Below are 20,638 nucleotides of genomic sequence, written 5' to 3' on the forward strand. Positions count from 1 at the left end.
GATTGCTTGTCTCATAGGGATCAGCATATTAGAAGGTGTTGGAGTAGAGGAGCAGAAGTGGTCTTGTTGGAGGAAGTGTGTCATTATCTCTCTCTCTCTCTCTCTCTCTCTGTCTCTCTCTCGTGTGTGTGTGTGTGTGTGTGTGTGTGTGTGTGTGTGTGTGTGGCTTTGAGGTCTCCTATGCTCAAGCTATGCCCACTGTGATGCACAGTCTGCTTCTGCTGTCTATGGATCAAGATGTTGAACTCTCAGCTCTTTCTCCAGCACCATGTCTACCTGGACTGCTGCCATTCTTCCCACCATGATGATAATGGGTAAATCTCTGGAACTGTATGCTATTCCCAAATAAATGTTTTCTTTTATAAGAGTTGCCTTAGCCGTAGTGTGTCTTCACAGCAATAAAATTCTAACTAAGACACCATCTATCTATAATCTATCAATCATCAATCTTTTTATCACCTATCTATTATTTATAGATCATCTATCTATCTATCTATCTATCTATCTATCTATCTATCTATCAGTTTACTTAATCTTACCCTTGGGATGTCAGGTATCTATGGTCTGATAACTATGAGATTATGCACAATATAATTTCTGCAGCAAATTACGGGAGCTACAGGAGGAAAGAAATCACATGATAATGATTAAAATTACAGTTCTTTTAGATCAGCTAGATCTAAGTTTGAGTCTTTGTTCCTCTGCTTAGAGGCCAATGTGGACTTTGGGAATAATGTCTGAGTCCCTGTGTCTCTGCATAGGCTGAGGAAGCATCTACAGGGCATTCAGTAAAAACCATGCAGTTTAGAAGATCGTCCTTCCCCTTTGTTTTTGCTCTGAACATTTGCTGACCTGCTACTTTGCTTCCAAAGACAGAATAAAAAGTAAATATGCAAAATGGAAGGTCTTACCCTCAGCTAAGAAAGATAGAGAAGAGTCAGATATGGTCAGCAATGCCTGTGTATGTGAGGATGGGGGTGGGGGGAGGGGTATGAAGGGAGGAAGAGGAGAGGAGAGAGGAGAGAGGGAGGAGGAGGGGGAGGGAGAGGCAGAGAGAGGGGGGTGAGGGAGGGAGAGAGGGATCGGGAGGAAGGAGGGAGGAAGGAGGAAGAGAGAGAGAGAGAGAGAGAGAGAGAGAGAGAGAGAGAATGAGAATCAGCCAGCTGGGGTGCTGTTTCTGAAGACTGTGGAGCCTCTAGGAGGTTAGGCTTGGTGGGCAGAGAATGGGTCACTGCCTGCACCTTTGAATGGATCTGCTGAAGCCCCATTCTCTGCTTCCTGGTTTGCCTATAAGTGAAAATCATAACACCATGGTGTCACTGGTACAGCCCAGGCCACTGCTACACCTGCTCACATTGGCAGACTGACCCCTCTGAGACTGTCAACTCTTTTGTCTCTCCTTCAGTTGTTTCCCTAGCATATTTTGTCTGGGAAACAAGGAAGTCATGAATACAGAGCTCACTGGCAAAGCTGAGGATGTTAAAGAAAACAGTGTTCAACCTGAGTACCAAAGGACAGATAGAAACTCTGTCCAAGTAGTCAAGAGTGGGGTTATAGTCTCACGGCAGGGATGGGGGAAGATTCTGCTTTTGCTAGAACTTAAGGTGGGGTAGGTGAAGGAGGTGTCACAGTGACTCTGAGGAATGAAGATGCCAAAGAGGCTGACTGGCTTTTCATGCTCAGCAGACTTTTGCAATATGAGAAAAAGCAGAATGTAAACGGAGAAGACGATGGCTTTCCCACCTCCGAGTGTGGGAGAACTAGAGGAGAGCTGATATAGACACCCAGAGGTAGCTCAGCCACTGTCACTGTGTCCTGCCATCACAAAAGTCGCCAGACAAGTCCATGATTCAGCAGATATCTGACAAAGCAAGACCAACAATCCTTCATCTCAGCCCAGGATGGAGCTTGCTTCCTACCAACGCTCCTTCCCCTTAAACTAGTCTTCTGCAGGGTTTCAATCCGCAGTTGCCTAGCCTTTACTCCCGTCGACCCTCTCAACATGGGGAGGCAAGGGGACCTGGGGCCTAAAGATGGGGATTTCCAGGGAGGAAGAAAGCTGGTGGTCTAAGATTTCTATGCTTTGCAGCTATAGAAACAAAAGCTGCGACCCATAAAGAGGGAAACTGCATCTTTAATGCTGTTGCGTCCTGGGTCTGTTTTTAGGAGCAGAAACCAAGGCACCCGATTGTGGCTTTTCCGGGCTTTCTGCGAGCAGAATCCAGTTAGGGGCCTAGCTAGAAGTTGAGCCAGAAAGGGTCCTCTGTGTGTGTGTGTGTGTGTGTGTGTGTGTGTGTGTGTGTGTGTGTGTTTTCTTCATGGTTTAGGTGCCTGGGGAACGGTAACCCCAGAGTAACTAAGCTGCAGCCTGCTGGATCTCCTCCCATATCGGCCCAGTAAGCAGGGTGGAAGCTGGCTTCCTTTCCAGCTTGCCTAGGCTTGGTTCCAGCAGCACCGCTGCTTCTCCCAGCCCTAGGTGCTCGCCTTCCCTCCTCCCTTAGCAACTGGGAGTCTGTGGACGCCATCAAGTAGCAACCGGGAGGCTGCAGGGAGCCCGGGTGAGGAAGGGCGGAGCCCAGCCCAGGTGCCCCGAATCCCCGCCACTGCAGCGCAAAGCCACCGCTAGCCGCATCTGCACCTGCAGCGGGGTCCGAAAAGGATTCTGCAAAAATGAGCCATTCTCACCCCGCTGGGTAAGTGACAACTGGCTTTGCCTAGCTGTGGCAGGTGGCGGCTCCAGCCAGCGGCTCTCTTCCTCCTCCCTCCTGCTGCGGAGCTCTGGGAGGGGGAGGGAGAACTGGGGAGAGAAAAAAAAAAAAAAAACATACACAGATTCTAGGTTGCAGGAGGATGGCAGAAATCCCAGGCGTCCTATCTCCTCCCTACCCATCCTCACTTCTTCATAACATTCACCACTCTTGAAATTCTCAGCCTGGAAAGACAGGAAAGACAGGAAAAATGGATGTGAAAATCGCGTACAATACGCAGGGACGGATATCAGCTGGGATGAATGTCCCTCAGTCTGGAACAAAAGTGTTTAAATGCTAAAGTAGAAGTTACTGAGATACGCATTTGTTGGGAGATTCAAGACAGAGATAAATTCTCTCTCTGGCCTGCATACAAAGGAAAGGTCGTTTATTTGTCTAGGAAGGCCTCCTTGTAGGAGGGAGGCACCTTATGTCAGAATGTATCTTCCCAGTTGCAGAGGCACCATAATGTGTTCTTTCGAACCACCCGGGCCCAGGAAAGTGGTATGTCCGGAAAGATCAAGGAACGAGGTGCCCACACAGGCAGACAGCGTCTGTGGATATGGTGACTCCTCAGAAGGCATATTAGCCATATTCCATACATAAGAGACACTGATCAATCTTTGTTGGTTATTACACAAATCCACCTGCCTTTTGAATTAAGTGTGCAACACACATTAGGTCAGCTTTTGTTACCATGTATCTAGCCAACAGAACACCCCCCTCCCTTCTCTGGTTTTGCAAGTTAATTTGAAGATGCCTTTCAGTTTCCTTTTTTTACATGTTAAGGAGCAGAGGATTGGCACAGGGCATCCTCTTTAGGATCGTTTGAGGTTGGTGGTGTCTGAGACAACACATTCATTATTGCTCTCAGGATCTTCAGTCAAACCTGAAGATTTCACTTTTTAACCGGTTCTCCCAGGGAGAGGACAAGAAATAGTAATGTTTGAACGTCCAGAGTCCTGTAAGGTGTCCTGCTGGAAGGGAAGGTGGGTTCAGAACATTTTGGAAAGTGAGGGCACCTATGCTAAATTGAATTTTGGTGCTTTAATGATTTGCTGCTGAGTTTCTGAGCAATTGTTGTTGGCCATGGGTCCCTTGGGATGGGAATAATATGTTTTCTGCAGATGCTGTTGGCACTTTGTCTGAATCCAGGAAAATGAATGTGTCAGTCACGGTCTCTTCCTATGTTTGTCAAGTTTTTGGCTAAGTTAGAACCCGGTTGTTCCATTTAATCATTTATGTGAAAATACAGGCAGACCTGCAGTTGCTTATTAAACTGTGCCAAGATTAAGATTTCAGAAACCGAAGTCAAAATTTTCTGAAGCTCCATTAGTTCTGAGCACATGGGGGAAGGGGACGGGATAAACGTGTACGCTCTGCAGTACTGTTCAAGGGTGATGTGGGCTCGGCCCACACATCCTGCACTAAGAGGCAAAGCTTCTTCAAATATCAGCTCCATGCCTTATATGACATGTTTCTCTGTATCTAGGACTGTCCAGGGTAAGGGGGAGCTCAAGAATCGCTGGTTGAATGAGTGGTGCTGGATGATAGGGCATGCGGTCACCAAAGGAAAAAAAAATCCCTTTTAGAGCAGACATTAAATACTTAGGTGAGCCAGGTTCCATTCTGGTGTAGACACGAGAAACCTCCCTGATTGCGCATTCAGAGGCTCTAACGACTGAGATCTCTACAGACACGAAGATTAGGATTGGGAGGTTTCTAAAGGTGCTACAGTTTGGAAGGGCCAGGGCCGAAACATAAAGCCAGCATCTCTGGTCAGCTTGGACCCCTCATCATCCCACTCAATAGTCTAATAGACCTGAGCACGGATGTGCAGAGAACTCGCTCAGATCATGTCAACATCTGCTGAATCACAGACATTGTGACCAGATATTACTATAGAGGGTGGCTATATTAAATTTTTTAATAGTGCCGGTGTAAGTGTGCTGTGACTAGTTTATAAAAATAATACGCGGGCTGCAGGGCTTTAAATCCCATCACTTGAAAAGCAGAACTGGGCAGGTCTCTATGATCTCAAGACAAATGCTGTGGACATAATGAGCTCCAGGCCAGCCAAGGCTACACGGTCACAAGGGAATAAACAAACAAGCAGAAACGATGGGCAGAGATGAATTTAGTCTACATGCCTTAAACCTCACCCAATGACAAAAGCATTCAAATGGATAAAAGTCTCCCTCCAACACCCCCCTCAAATAAAAGGGGTAATTATTTCTCTTGTTTATGCTACCATTTGGAAATAGTAAAAGTTTGAGTAGCAAATAAAAGGCTTCATCAAAGCAGAATGCCTTCTTCGTCCTGACTGAGGCAGTTGGTAATTATCCCATCTTAAAGATAAAATAAAGTGCAGTTTTGCAATAAACCCGGCAGCGTGCGTCTGAACTTCCTCCTGCTGTAGAGCTGTATAGTAGCGGCCAATGCCGTCTTCTGGCTCCCCCACCCCCACCCCCGAGTTGCTCATCATCAAACACTGGATCTCAAAAGCACACAGGCCCCTGTTGCAGGCTTTGTTCAGATGGAGTTTGGGAGTAAAATCAAAATGGTCCTAGAAAGTCTTCCAAAGATAACAGAGACTTCAAGGTTCAGCTGCCTCTCCTTTTGGTGCCAACTATGAGACACCATTGCCAGTTCTACTGTCTGAAATAAAAGTCGTTTTGTTTTTTTTAGAGTGAACAGGTCCAATTCACAGTCCCTCCAGTTTACTGGGTCCCACCCACTTCGCTGTTTGTGCATGGGTTTGCTGGGCACTCTGCCTCCGGACGCAATGGGGAATGGGGACTCTTCCATCGGCCGGCTTAGAATAAAACCATATAGCCCTTTCTTCGTGCCCATCACTGAATCCACCGGGGTTTGGCTCCCCATCTGAGAGACCCACTTGACTGAGAAGAGCCATCAAATATACATCTTTGAGTTAAGAGGAGGGAAAAGTTAGACTCCATGACAAGGAAAAATGCAGAAGACGTAGCTTTGAAGTGTTGTACTCTCTGATAATTCTGTATACCATCAGTTGTGCACCTTCAGAGAGTAGGTACATTCCCTGGTGATGCTGTAATCCACCATAGATGTGTCCTGCTGTAATCCACCATAGATGTGTCCTGCTGTAATCTACCATAGATGTGTCCCGCTGTAATCCACCATAGATGATGTGTCCCACTGTAATCCACCATAGATGTGCCCCGCTGTAATCCACCATAGATGTGTCCTGCTGTAATCCACCATAGATGTGTCCTGCTGTAATCTACCATAGATGTGTCCCGCTGTAATCCACCATAGATGTGTCCTGCTGTAATCTACCATAGATGTGTCCCGCTGTAATCCACCATAGATGATGTGTCCCACTGTAATCCACCATAGATGTGCCCCGCTGTAATCCACCATAGATGTGTCCTGCTGTAATCCACCATAGATGTGTCCCACTGTAATCCACCATAGATGATGTGTCCCACTGTAATCCACCATAGATGTATCCATTACATGCTTGAGCAGCCTTTGGGGTCTTTCCCATCAACCTGAATAACCCAGCCCTCCTCAGAAGATTCTAGTTCACTGCTCATGCCTGTCCCTCAAATCATCTCTTTGATGCAGAATTTCAGAGTTGGCTATTTTTAAATATTTGAATGTGTTTGGCAGTTTTCCCGATGGCCAACATTGCTACCTTGAGGAAGCAAGTTGGTCCCAGTTGATGGTTGGGTTTAACAGGTAGGTGCACTAGTCCTGGCTTGTCCTCTGATCGTCTATGCTACAGGTCTCTTCTTTTCTTTCTTTTTTTCTTTTTTCTTTTTCTTTTTTTTAGTATAGATGCCATGACTCTACCTTACATGGAAAAAGCCCATTCATACAAAGAGATGGAAAGGGAGGGGTGTTTGTTTTGGTAATAATAATGCTTAGAATTCCTTCAGGGCTGACTATCAAAACCTCAGTCACCCGTCACCAGAAATATTCCTTCTAATGGCTCCCCAGAGAGTTCAGCTGCTTCTGATGCAATGGGTTGGAAGCTATTGGCTTTCTAATCAGACTTGTTGCCCAGCACGGAAGGTGTTTGATGTAGCAACATCTAGACTATACCTCAGATTGTCCCTTCACACTTCTGCTTTCCTAAGCTCCATGTTCCCCAGTGGGGTACCAGAGAGTGAGGGGCACCTCCGTTTCATGGAAGCAGAAGGGTGTTTATAATTTATAGTGGGGCAGGTGTGAGGGCGTAGGAATCAGTATTACTGAAAAGGCATTTTACAGAAGTTTCCTTTTAAAGAAGCACAGGAGGAAGTTAAGGAGTAGACGTCCGTTGAAGCTAGCCTTCTCGAGTGTCTTCAGGAAAGTCTTTTATGGCATCCTGGGACTGTGTGAATCCAAGTTTGCAAACTGGTTTAGAGACCAGGGCCACCCTGCTCCTTTCTGTTCTCTGAGCCTCTGCTTGGGAAGACAGAACAGAGAGACTGAGTGTTCTTCAGGATATTTGGACAGAAAGGGAAGGTAGAGCCTTTCTGACAGGACTCTTAACACAGCACCCAATTAATCTAATCCTGAGGGAGCATGTGTATCTTTAAGCCTTCAAATTTGTAAGTGAACAGCGTGATTCGAATGATCTTTGGCTTTAGGTGAATAATTCTGTTGGTGTTAGGATTTTAGGGTTCTGGAAAGTCATTTCTCTTGAAAACCTCAAACACTGTAGTTAGTTTCCAGTCTTCTGCGACTCATTTCGATACAGACCAAGACATATGGTATGGAGTGAGAACCATGGGCTCCTTGAGCATCTTAACCCCACTGCACAGATTACAGAATACTACACTGTATGTGACGATTTCATAAATACCAAGTTTAAAGGGAAACTCTCACATTTAAGTGGCACTAAAATCAGCACAAAGAAGTAGAACACACACTACAGCATCCCAAGTTCTGGGAGTGTCATTTTTCTTCAGATTGTAAATTCCCAAATGGTTTGACTGTGTGCATAATGTACTACAAATAGCAGAACAGTTGGCTAACTCAAGGAAAACTCTCAACTAGCAAGGATGTATAGTGAGCAGACATACATTTGTACTTTGTATTCAAGCGCATTGTTTAAGGTAAATATATTTGAATCGTTATTCTTTATTTTTTGCACAAGCAGCCAGCTGTCCAAATGGTCTTGGATATTGAGGTTGTGCAGTGTCCCCAGACTTGAGTATGTCAACACACTTTCCCTAGTTGTTTTCTCCCTTCCCTTAGCTTGTTTTGCTTTATTGTCCGAGTGAAGCATATGAAAAATGACTGAGTAGTGACTTATGCACAGAACCCCATGCCGGGTTTACAGGTTAAGCAATTTTCAGAAACTTGTACCTTCATCTAAAACAGTCAAGCAGAATATCCCAGCTTCGGAAAACATGTTCTATTTTTTTTTCTCTCTTTTCTCCCACAAATCCAGAAAGGAGACAACATATCCTTCACTGGCAACATTGTTGCTACTTGGCCCAAAGTAACTCAGCTGGGAGCTTGACTCTTTGCAGTAAAGTGTATTCTGCAGAAAGAGGAGGGGATGTGACGAGCTGAACAGAGTGCTTTGAAAAGTCATGCTTTACTGTGATTCTGCTGGTGTTAGGATTTTAGGCTTCTGGAAAATTGTTACCAAATCACTGCTTGTATAGTGAGCCTCAGGAAATAAACATTAACAGTGAACAACCCTGGAACACGGAGAGACAATGGTCTGGTTTCTTTAATAGTTTCTTATTCTCCTGTGAGTCCTCTCTGATCCTTGCTCCCCCTCCCTGTCTCCTTCCTGTGGCTGACTCTTGGTCTGCGGGTGGCTGCTGTGGTGTGGCGGTTCATCTACTCTAACTTGCGTGGCTTCCATATTGTGCAGCGGTGGACTGCAAAAGGTGTCCTGGTTCCTGGTTGAGCTAAGGTTTGAAACCCCGGTGTCCCTAAGGGACAGTAGGCGTTTCCCTAAACTCCCAGGAAACTAGGCTCCTGTCACATAGCTACAACCCACCACAGACCGCTGTAGAGAGGTTTGTGACCATCAGCACCCCAAGCCCTCCCATATGTAGATAAGATATCCCCAAGCTCTCAGACCAAGCCAATAGGAAGTACCTACCATCAGACCCTGACCCACCCCCAAACTGTATATAAGAATCCTATCCAGAAGGAAAAAAGGTGTGCAAGAATTACTCCCTCATCTGGGAGCTTCCATGATAAGAGCAGTAACACTGCCTCTTGAGGAAGAGATCAGCTCTCCTGAAATCACCACCAGAAGCTCCCCTGCCCTTCTCGCTGGCTAGCCAGCCTTCTTCTGGCTCAGGCCTTCTGACATCTTGGAGCAACCGAAAAGGCTGGGCAGCAGCAAAGTGGAGGTGCCCTTGAACCCTTCACATGAACCCTGGCACCTGGCCTCCAGTAATAGGCCCACACCATATGATTTTCTCTTTTAGCACAGCTGCCAGCATAGATGTGGGAGGGTCCAGAGGGTTTGTCTTACTCAGGGTTTGTATTCCTGCACAAATCAAGCATGTTGGGTAGGAAAGTTTATTCTTCTTACACTTTCAATTTGCTGTTCATCACCAAAGGAAGTCAGGACTGGAGCCCAAGCAGGTCAGGAAGCAGGGGCTGATGCTGAGGCCATGGAGGGATGTTACTTACTGGCTTGCTTCCCTTGGCTTGCTCAGCTTGCTTTCTTATAGAACCCAGACCACCAGCCCAGGAATCACACCAGCCCACCCACAGTGGGCTGGGTCCTCCTACCTTGATTACTAATTGAGAAAATGCCTCACAGCTGCATCTCATGGAGGCATTTCTTCAACTGAGGTTCCTTTCTCCGTGATAACTCCAGCTCCGTGACACACAAAACCAGCCAGTACAGGGTTCCTGTGCCATTTCTGATCAGCTGTTAATGGTTACATTCTGTTTGAGAGCATAGAGACTCCAGAATCAAGATATCTAGGTGCTCAAGAAAGACATTCTTAATTTCTATGCCTTACATGGACATTGCCTACAGAAACGGGTCACTGTTCTTATTATTCTGTGGTAGGCTCAGTCCCACACATCTCAGAATGTGACTGTACTTAGAGATAGAGCTTTAAATAAGTAATAGGGTAAGTGATATCAAAGGGCCCCAAAGCAAGCTGACACGTGTCCTTATAATAGATAGACATTAAGACACAGAAGTGCACACATAGAAAGAGGCTCGGAACATTACAGATACAGTGGTCCTTCATGAACCAATGTGGGAAGCTGGCATTGATCTTTCCAAAGTGGCCCTCAGGAGCAATCAACTCCGTAGACATTGGCCCAAAGTTATAGTCTCTTTAGCTTCTGGAAGCACAAGAAGATAAATGCATGTTGTGAAGGACACCTGCCTCTTCTGCGATATGATTTTATGACAGTCTTACTGAGTTAATACACTTGTTTATAATAGCTGAAAGCTTTTATTGCCTGGTCTTAAAAGCTGAAGTAAGTCTTTATAAGAAACGCAGAGTCACAGAAAACAAATGATTGATTGATTATCGGCAGAGTGGTGGCAATGAATGTCTTAGTGTATCTAAATCCTGTAGATCCAGTGCCTTAAAAACAACCCAAATTTACTTCACACAGTTCTAGAGGGTAGGTAGTTCAGGCTGGTAGGTGACATCTGTAGAGGTCAGCTTCTTCACTCACAGGTGGCCTCGTTCTGTCTCTGTCCCCACACTGCCTGCATATCAGGCCCCTTATGGCTACCCCCGCCCCTTTCCTCTTTTTCTATGGTTCTAATCTCATTTGTGAGAAGGCTGAACTCTTTTTTAAACTCTCCCCAGTGTCCCCATTTTCTGATATTGTCACATTGGAAGTTAGGATTTCACCTCATAAATTTGAGCGTACATGTTAAGCCCATGTAGTCCATTATTTAACACACTGATGTTTGAAGCCAAAAGCTCAAAAGGGAGAGATAAGGTCCAAACCCAGCCCAACTTTGAGGAAAACCCCACTGAGGTGAGCTAATGAGGCTAACGGGCCAGTGAGCTCTGCTGGGACACATTATGCCACCTCGGTGGTCAAGTCCCTCCCTATAGGGAGAATGTCTTGTGTACTGTATGGATACATCACCTGTCAATTAAAAAGCCTAAGGCCTATGGCTTAGGCAGAAAGTAGAGGTGAGACATCTGGGAGGAGAAAGAACTCTGGGATAGAGCCAGAGGCTGGAGAGCCATCTTGGGACAATGTGAGGAGCTAGAGGCATGGTACCTCAGCACAGGTAACCAGCCATGTGGTAAAATGTAGGTTAAAATAATTGGGTTATTTTAGTTAAGATCTAGTCAGAGTAGAACCTAGCCATATGGCTAGGCATTTGTAAATATATTTTGCATCTGAGTCTTATTTCTGGGAGCATGGGACTGGGAGCATGAACCAGGGCCTAACTTCAAGACCCCCTATCCTTCAGTGCCTGGTACTGACTGGGATATAAAACCAATCACTTGAAACTGGTGATCCATTCCTCTGTGACGGTTATTATTTTCCTGCCACAGTTATAAACATTTATAAATTAACGAAGATACTGGGGGCAAAATGCTGAAGCGAAAGAAGGCACAGCGGGGAACTAAACAGGCGAAATGAATTGTACAAAGCACTTAGGAAACAGCACTACAAACTGTGTGGGTTTCAAATGGAGTCGGATCACGCTTGATAGTTGCCGTTAATTGGCCGTTCTCTCTGTGAGACGGGCTATATAGCATTTCATATCTGTGGCTATTATGTGCCTTTTGTATTGAGCCGTTCCTCCTCTACACTGCTTGCTTTGAGATATTTACAGTAATATCATCTCTATTGTTTAGGATCCAATAAAAATAATCTGCGGCAAATTAGAAGAACAGAATTAGAAGGAACTTCAAATTGCTGGGTGCGCGGGACACAAGTGGTTTTTAATTTTCCTTCCTCCACTTATCTGTAGTTTGAAATTTCACACTTGGAGATGACAAGAACAAGGGAGAAAAATCAAGGCGCCTTTGAAGCCCTCCCCCCGTCGGTGATTACGGCGAGCATTTTGTTATATTATTTCCACTCCATGTCCCTACTGCTTACCCGTTTTGACAAAACTAGACTCTTTGAAAATCTGTTTCTCAACTGATTTAAAATTATGCCAACACAGCATCGGAGGAGTCTTTCCGTCTCCCACGTAAACTGCAAGCCCTTGTGGTAAGAGGCCACACCTCTCCGTGTCTCTGGGATTTGTAATATCACTGTCACTGTGGTTTAAAATTAGCTCAATGGTTGCTGGAAGCTGGTGTGATAGTTACTTGCTGGACTACTGGGAATAGATTGTAATGGGAGAGGGGAGGGACGGCTCACAGTTTAATGGTATAGGCCATCATGAGAGAGACATCACGGAGGCTGGAGCACGAGGCATTTGGTCATAGGACATCTGTGGCCAGGAAGCAGAGAGCTGTGAGTGTTGGGGCTTGGCTAGGTTCACTTTCCCCCTTTTATGCAGTCCAGCACCTCAGTCCATGATGCTGCCTATGTTGAAGGCGGGGCTTCCCATCATTAATTAGCAGAATTTCCAAACCCTCACAGGGCTTTGTTTCCATAGTGACTCTAAATCCTGTAAAGCTAGCACTCAAGACCGACTATCACACAAACAAGTATTTATTAGGTTCCAAGAGTAGAGTCACTCCCTCAAGTACAGTTCCTGGAGTGTCTGTTGTGTGGTAATGCCACACTCAGGAATTGCTATGGCCTGGAACCTCAGTCTTCAGGAATTCTTCTGAGATCCTGAGATCTTAAAAGGCCCAAATAATAAGTTTGGGGCATGATTTAAAGCCACTGATCCTTGCCGTGCCTTGCCATCCTCAGGGAACTCAGTGATCCCGTGTTAGGAATATCTTTGGCTGCAACCGGGAGAAAGGAAATTAAACAGAGGCTCAGGCCTTGACAAAAGCTATGACTTGTTATATCTGCAGTAAACATTCAGGTGATTAAGAGTCTTGTTAGTATCAGGACTTGGATTGGTTATGTAAGTCGTTATCCCTGCACATTTCTTATTATTTATCTATGGCAGCAAGATATAAAATTAAAGTCAGTCATTGCATTATCATTATTTTTGTAAAACCACCACAAGTAGGAAGGGAAGTGATGGGCCAGGAAAACATTCACAGGATACTTTTAGCATTCTTTTTCTTTCTTTCTTTCTTTTTTTTTTTTTTTTTTTTTTTTTTGGTTCTTTTTTTCGGAGCTGGGGACCGAACCCAGGGCCTTGCGCTTCCTAGGCAAGCTACTTTTAGCATTCTTTGTGGTGTGTCTCATCGACCACAATTGCATCTGTGCATATACCAGGCAAGAGTAAGGAAGAGCAAGGGTGAGGTGTTCTGACTCTACTGGGGAGATAGACACAGGAGAAAGGACTGGGAATAGTCTTTCCTGGACAGCTCAATGTCTACCACAGAGCTATTAGTACTGGCTGCCTAAGATTGGGCTTGGATGGTCTGAATTCTGGATTGTCAATCATGCCACAAAGGAGTCACGTGACCCTAAGCAGGTTTTGTGATTGCTCTGACTCCTGACTGTGGGAGGCGCTTGGTTCTCCATGTAACCGCAGTGCATGAGCAGACACAGGTTTCTACAGAACGTCTAGACTTATTTCCTGAGCTGGAAGTAGCATTAAGATAATTAAAGAAGCCGAGAAGACTTTGAAGTGTGGCTGAGACATAAGGAAGACGTCTGAGGAAGCTGTCTCCAATCGTAGTAATCCGCATAGCGGGAGGCAGGGAAATAGAATGGCAACATTGTTTACTGATTTAGGTGACATGTTACAGCATGCTGAAAGCCCACATCACACACAACTGACCTGTCCGAAGCTAAAGCTTCCATTTCCAGGCCGTTTTAAACACGTGCCCATGGTCTCTTGCTCCTCTTTGACACCTTAAGTGGGAAAGTGTCCATTAGGGCTTTTCTTTCCTAATCAATATTTAAGATATCTAATTCAGAAATAAATTATTATTCCTGATGAAGTTGTAAGCGTAAACGTTGGTCATTTCATTCTCTTGAAATGAATGGTTTGGAATTTCTGTTAAATGTCCACCTCACCAAATTTGAGATGTCCTTTTTTTAACTTTTATGATACACACACACACACACACACACACACACACACACACACACACACACATATACATATATACATATATATATCTCCAGCCCTTGCCCCCCTCCTGATCCCCCTTCCACAGTTCCTCATCCTACTTCTCCACTGTTCTCCAAGAGGGTGCTCTCCCTAAGGCTCCCCCTTCCCTGGGGCCTCAAGTCTCTCCTGGGAACAGAGGATTAGATGCATTTTCTCCCACTGAGACCAGACCAGGCAGTTCTCTGCTACATATGTGCTGGGGCCTCTGACCAGCCCATGTATGCTGCCTGGTGGGTGGCTCAGGTGAGATTGCTGGTGTTCCTATGGGGTTGTCCTCCCCCTCAGTCTTTCCCCTAATCCATCCATAGGGGTCCCTGACTTTAGTCCAATGGTTGGGTGTAAGTGTCTGCCTCTGTCTCAATCAGCTGCTGATAGGGCCTCTCAGAGGACAGCCATGCCAGGCTCCTGTCTGCCAGCACAACATGACATCAGTAATAGTGTCAGGCCTTGGTGTCCTCCCACCTCCCATGAGATGGATCCCAAGTTGGGCTGGTCATTGGACCTCCTTTCCTTCAGTCTCTTCTTAGTTTTGCCCCTGCAGTTCTTCTAGACAGGAAGAACTCTGGGTCAGGAATTTTGACTGTGGGTTAATAACCCCATCCCTCACTCGAGGCCCTGTCTATCTGCTGGAGGTGGACTCTTCGGGTTCCCTCTCTCCAGTGTTGGGCAATTTGGATAAGTTCACCCCCATTGAGTCCTCAGAGTCTTCTACCTCCCAGGTCTCTGGTTCATTTTAGAGGGTCCTCACCACCTCCCACTCCTGAGACTACATATTTCCATTCATTCTCCTGGCCCTTTGGATTTCTCTCCTGTTACCCCTCCATACCTGATCCTGTTCCCCCTTTTCCTTCCTCTTCCCCTCTATTACCCAGATCCCTCCCTCTGCCTCCTGTTATTATTTCCTTCTCCTTCTAAGTGGGATTGAAGTGTCCTCTCTTGGGCCTTTCTGCATGTTACACTTCTTAGGGTCTGTGGGTTGTATTTTTGGCTAACATCCACTTATCAGTGAGTATATACTATGCAGGAGATGTCGTCTTTGTAATATTCATCTCTACAAATTCTGTGTTCCTATCAGTCAATCTGGGGTCCTTGACTGGGGCTGGAATCTTCTAGTACAAGGTACAGGGAGAGGGTGACACTGATCCCAGAATTCCATATGAGAAAAAGGACACTGAAAGTTCACGTTTGGGGCAGAAAGGTAAATCAAAGGTCTGAGGTTTCTGAACTTAGTGTGAGAGCATGAAGCAGCAGCCCAATTCCAGAACCCCATGAAGGGAAGCAGGAAGGCTCAGGCAGGTTGTAGTGACAGAGCCCTCAAGAGACTCAGGAATGGGTATGAAGCTTTGAAAGGTCAGATTCTCTCTAGGAGGCAGGATAAGGCTTCCAACCTTCTGAAACTTGCCTTTTCCATTTGTGTTCCATTCTGTGTGTGTGTGTTGTGTGTGTGTCTGTGTGTGTGTGTGGTGTGTGTGTCTCTGTGTGTCTCTCTCTGTGTGTGTATGGTATCTGTGTGTGTCTGTGTGCATGCATGTGTGTGGTATCTGTGTGTGTCTGTGTCTGTGTGTGTATGTACATGCTGTGTATGTGTGTATGTGTATGTGCATGTGTGTGTGTGTCTGTGTCTGTGTGTGTGTCTGTGTTTGTGTGTGCTGTGTGTAGCATCTCTCTGTGTGTGTATATGTGTGTGTGTGTGTGTGTGTGTTTGTGTGTGTGTGTGGTGGGTATATAGAGGGAAGCTAGGACAAGAGACAGGTCCCAAGAACACATCCACTTCACTGCCCTCTGCCTCCTAACCTCTCCTAGTCCCACCTCCTAACCTCTCCCTTCCTCTACAATGCCATCATGGCATGAACCCATCAAGGAACTGATGAGTCCACTTGCTCAGAGCTCTTGGGATCTGCTTGTCTGGAAATGCCACTACCCAGAAATAGAGTTTACTAATTTCATAGATGTTTCATAATTCAGTCAAGCTGACACTAAAACATGAACAACCATTATATACCTGCGCACACACACACACACACACACACACACACGCACGCACGCACACACACACACGCACGCACGCACACACACACACACACGCACGCACACACACACGAGAGCAAGAGACAGACAGAGACAGAGCGAGGGACAGAGACAAAGAGACAGAGACCGAGACAGCAGAGAGAGAAATATTTTGTAGAATTAGAATTTTTCCAGTTATGCCTTTTGTGAACTTGGGAAAGTTAATTTTTCTGTACCCCATTTATTGTTTCCAGCCATGAGGCTGATAAATTCCTCTCCTGAAGACATATTGGCACATCATAGGGATTTGATAAATGGCAGGCACTGTACTCCTTTTGGTCTTTGTAGAAAGTATTTGCCTCAGTTTTTAGTCTTTAATTCTTAAAGTATGTCAACCAAAACTAAATTACATATACTGCTCAAAACAAGAGGAGGGATGCATCTCAGGTGACAGAGAAAGAGGGTTGGGAAGGAGTTCACTGTCCATGAATTGTCTTCTTCATCAATTGAACTAATTTTTTTCATTGTGTGTGTGTGTGTGTGTGGTGTGTGGCATGTGTGTCCATGTGTTCCTGTATATGTGCACATGGTATGTGTGTATGGTATGTGTGTACACACGTGTGTGTTTGTGTGTGTGTGATGTGGTGTGTGTGTGGCATGTGTGTCCATGTGTTCGTGTATATGTGCACATGGTGTGTGTATGGTGTGTGTGTGCTTTTATGGCATGTTTGTGCATGTATATGGAGTGTGTGCATGCACATATACACTCGACCATCTAGGTTGCTTTTTAAAATTGTTTTTATTTTGTGTATATGGATGATTTGCCTGCATATATGTCTGTGCACCATGTGCAAGAAGCTCACAGACACCAGAGGTGTTGGATTTCCTAGGACTAGAGTGACAGATGGTTGTTAGCCACCATGTGGGGTGCTGGGAGTCGAACTCAGGTCCTCTGGTAGAGCAACCAATGTTCTTAACTGCTGAACCATCTCTCCAGGCCTGCATCTGGGTTTCTTGACCATTAAAGAAGTCAAAGTAGGCCATGTATTTCCAAAATAAGCTCCTTTCTGACATCAATCACAGATAAAGAATGTTCAGATTTCTAAGCCGTGAGCACAGGAAGGGAATATGTGACCTAAAGTTTTAACTGCCTTGGTCGACATACACTAGTACTTCAGAGTCCGTCTGCTTTTATTACACTAACTGTCTGCTGCTGGTAACTCATGGTCTTTGTCTAGAGTGTTATGCTCCTCCTAGAGTGTGTGTCCCTCTATGCCTGTCATGTTAGCCAAATCCTGCTTATTCCCTCAACGTGGGAATCCTGTCATATTTCACTTGGCCTGTCAGGTGGCCACTTCCTGGAGGCTCTGGGATTCCAACCAAACACATAGGGTCTTTTGAAGATTCCAGGAGACACAGAGACAATTAGCCCCAGCTGCTTTGAGTATAGTTTATCTAATCATGTCAGCTGTTATTGGATATGTAATAAGTCTATTAGTTCTTATAATGACCCAGCCAGGTCCCCAATAATTGAGACAGAGTCCTACTGATTTATTTAATCATTTTTAGCACAATTACTGGGTGATTGCCCCTAGACTATTTTTCTGTACTAGACTAGCTAGCTGTGCTCCTCCAGTTATTTGCCAGTGGTTGTCCTGTCTGTGCTGGATTCACTCTATCAGGTCATTTCCTGGTTCTCTGTGACCTCCAGCCCATGAACCGAAGACCTCCCTACCTCTATTCTCACCAGTAATTGGCCGTCCAGAGAAAATAGGCAAGCAAAGTTTACATGCCCTTTGGTGTACATGATAATGTGCTCATCCAGGACTGCACCATATCTTAAGGGCCAGTGTTTAGCATTTGAATACATAGCAGCTCCAGCCCAACCCCCAACAGCCAGCACCATTTCCTTGGCTGGGCTATGTTCTCTGAAGGGCAGGTGCTGTACTTACACAGATGTGTGACCTCAGGAGAGCACATGGCAAGGCACTCAGCAACTGGCTGGGTTTATTGTGTCAGACTTCTTCATGGCAGGCTGGCTGACTGGCCACCTACTGGTCCTTGAGACATTATGGTGGTATAGTGGTTTCCTCTGTGATTCCATGGGGGTTCTGGAATGGTGTAGTGGTATAGAATAGGCAAGTCAAGTGGGGAGGGTTGTGTCAGAAGAGGTTCTTGCTAGATGGTAGAGAAAGGAGACTCCACTGTGCTCTCTCCTTGCATTTAGATGACCACTCTCCTTAAGACAAGCCTGACTTGCCCCCGTCGCTCCTTCCTGTGGCCTGGCACTTGCCCAGTTTCCTTCTCCTAGTTCTAGTCTTGTTTAATTCCTGGATTTAAGCCATGCCCTTCTTCCAGTCGTTCTTGCTGTACCTGCCTTCTGGATGATTTTAACAGTGCTGTACAAACTCCTCCGAGAGCACAGGCTGGCACTTAGCTGGCTCATAAGATGATGCAGCTAATGTCACTACTGCAACATCCATGCCTCTGGCTAAACTGGCCATTTGCTTATGATGTCATATTTAGTTCTCACTAGAAGCTCCAGGTCCATGAGACAAAATTATTCTCCCCTCGGATGATGAAACTGAGATTAATAGCAATAAAACAACTTTTCAAATTCCAAAGAGTAGAGATGGAAATGGAACACTTAAACTAGAACTTGCTGTTTCCAAGGGGTGGGAAATCTGAATAATACACGATAGAAGAACCTGACTTTAAAAGAACTATATCTTAAGCGAGCTATGGTGGTACAATCCTTCCGTCTCAGCACTTGGGAGGCAGCAGCAGGCAGATCTCTGAGTTCTAGGACAGCCTGGTTTATATAATTCCAGAATAACAAGACTATGTAGAGGGATGCTGTCTCAGAAAGACAGACAAACAGACAGGAACTGGATCTTGGGAAAGGAATGTAAAATTCATTGCAAACAAAAATAACAGGTGTTAGACAGACACTTTAAGGACAATCTTCATTTCTCTCCTATACTGTGCTTCACAATATGTTTAGAAACACAACCAAACACAGCATGGCGTTTGCTGAATGCTCAGTAGCTGGTAGGGTCATCTACTCCACGTTTAGTAGTTGCTCCTGATAGGCTAGAAGGTTGAGAGCTATGTGCTATACTTACATTTGCCCGAGGTCAGGAGGAGGGCTCAATATTGACTAGGAACTGACTTGAAGAATGGTAGCTCTGCAGAGGCATATAAAAATCAAAGTTCAAAACTGTCTTATTGAGTCCATATTTTGTTTAGAAGCAAACTGAGAATTACCAAAGGAAAAATTCAAGTTGTATTATAAAAAAGAAGGGAAGGAAAATAAAAAGTATCATAACCAGCTGTGACATCCGTTGTGCTACTCAGTGATTTCTGCCACCTCAGCTTAGAATGATCAGATAATATGGAAGTAATTGGGATCTTTGTGAGATGTGGCCAACGACATATTGGATTTCTGAAAGTATCCTTTCTGACTTGGCATCCTGATTACTAACTAGCATTTCATTATTGGAGGATACCCTCCAGACTGCAGATCTTGGTCGTATTTAAGTGTAAAGACCCCTCCCTACAAGTGGGAACATATGGCCATCCCTGACACAGATGCCACCTGAGCCTCCTTGAAAGAAAACACTTGTTGACCATTTGTACCCCCTCTAGCTGTCAGTATCTGCAGGGCCTACCTAGACTAAAGCATAACACCCAGTCTAAGGTCTTGTCCCTCCTGAGCAACCCGCACTGGAACTGAGTGTGGGTATGAGCAGAACCTGGTCATTTCACCCAGAAGGGCGGCTCTGAGGAACAACACTTGTGAAGAGTTGGCTGACTTGGTCTTTGTGCAGCTTGGTCTGTGTGCAGCTTGGTCTATGTGCAGCTTGGTCTGTATGCAGCGTGATCTCTCACTGCTCATTCTGCTTCTGCCCTTTTGCTTCCATAGATACCTAGGAGACATCTTGTATCCCAAGATGCATTTCAGTGTGAATGCTGCACAACTCTGAGAATATCTTTCTTGAGAATAGATTAAAAAAATAGAAGAGAAACAGTAAGCAGCATTGCAGAAGAGGAAGAACCCGGCATGCTAAATGGTCATGAGGATTGGTCTTTCAGCGGGAGAAAGGACATAAGAAAGGGTCCAAGCAAGACAAGCTTTGCCTACCCCAGTCTGGACATCAGAATACACAAACAGGATAATGTAGAGATTTTTCAGATTCCTTTTGGAAGAGAGCAGTCTTCCACCCTGCTCTCTCAGAAAGATGTTGACAACTAGAGATAATATGAGGTCATATGAAGAGAAAAGTCTAGTTGCACATTCGCAAAGAGTTGGGTGTTTGCTTCTGCCCCTGGAACACAAGGCCATGAAGAAGACCAAGTCAGCGTTCTCTAGGAGGTCTACAGAAAACATGACAGGGTACCTGGCTCCTAAGAGCAAGGCGGCTGCACCGCACCCCAGGGGTGCCTCTGTGAGGGAGAAATAGGAAGAAACAGGTTTTTAGGTGTAGCTCCTTCCAGGGAAGATTTTCCTGCTAATTTGTGTGTGGGAACTGGGGTGGGATCCTCGGGAGGAATTACTGTCTCAGAACAGCCTCACCTGCATGGAGGTTAATTGTCCCTAGATAGCTTCTCAGTAGAGAGTGAAGGGATGTGTGCAGTGTGCTCTTCTAACTGCCACTGAGCAGTCTCCTTCTGCGGAGAGCCTCTGGGTTCTTCTGGCTTCTGCATCTACGGCCACCTATTTGAAGCCCGGACTCTCCAA

The 20,638-nt window shown here is 45.5% G+C and overlaps 1 protein-coding gene and 1 long non-coding RNA gene across 3 annotated transcripts in view; one reads left to right on the forward strand and one right to left on the reverse strand.

Annotated features, from left to right (window-relative positions):
• Positions 1–2,195: 2,195 nt before the first annotated feature.
• The window catches only part of Erich3 (glutamate-rich 3), a 102,236-nt gene continuing 83,793 nt past the window's right edge, over positions 2,196–20,638 (forward strand). The window contains exon 1 of one of the 2 annotated variants that reach the window (XM_017591360.3): positions 2,196–2,693. In XM_017591360.3, the coding sequence (XP_017446849.1) occupies positions 2,671–2,693 (23 nt within the window). In that variant the 5' untranslated portion in view covers positions 2,196–2,670. The remainder of the gene's footprint in view (positions 2,694–20,638) is intronic. The other variant, XM_017591359.3, reaches the window with a different exon arrangement.
• Positions 12,339–20,638, reverse strand: part of LOC102555516 (uncharacterized) — a 40,597-nt gene continuing 32,297 nt past the window's right edge. Inside the window, exon 7 of the long non-coding RNA XR_005501429.2 lies at positions 12,339–12,598. This is a non-coding gene — a long non-coding RNA (uncharacterized LOC102555516). The remainder of the gene's footprint in view (positions 12,599–20,638) is intronic.

This window comes from Rattus norvegicus, chromosome 2 (assembly GCF_036323735.1).
Source record: "Rattus norvegicus strain BN/NHsdMcwi chromosome 2, GRCr8, whole genome shotgun sequence".
In the NCBI taxonomy this organism is placed as follows: Eukaryota; Metazoa; Chordata; class Mammalia; order Rodentia; family Muridae; genus Rattus; species Rattus norvegicus.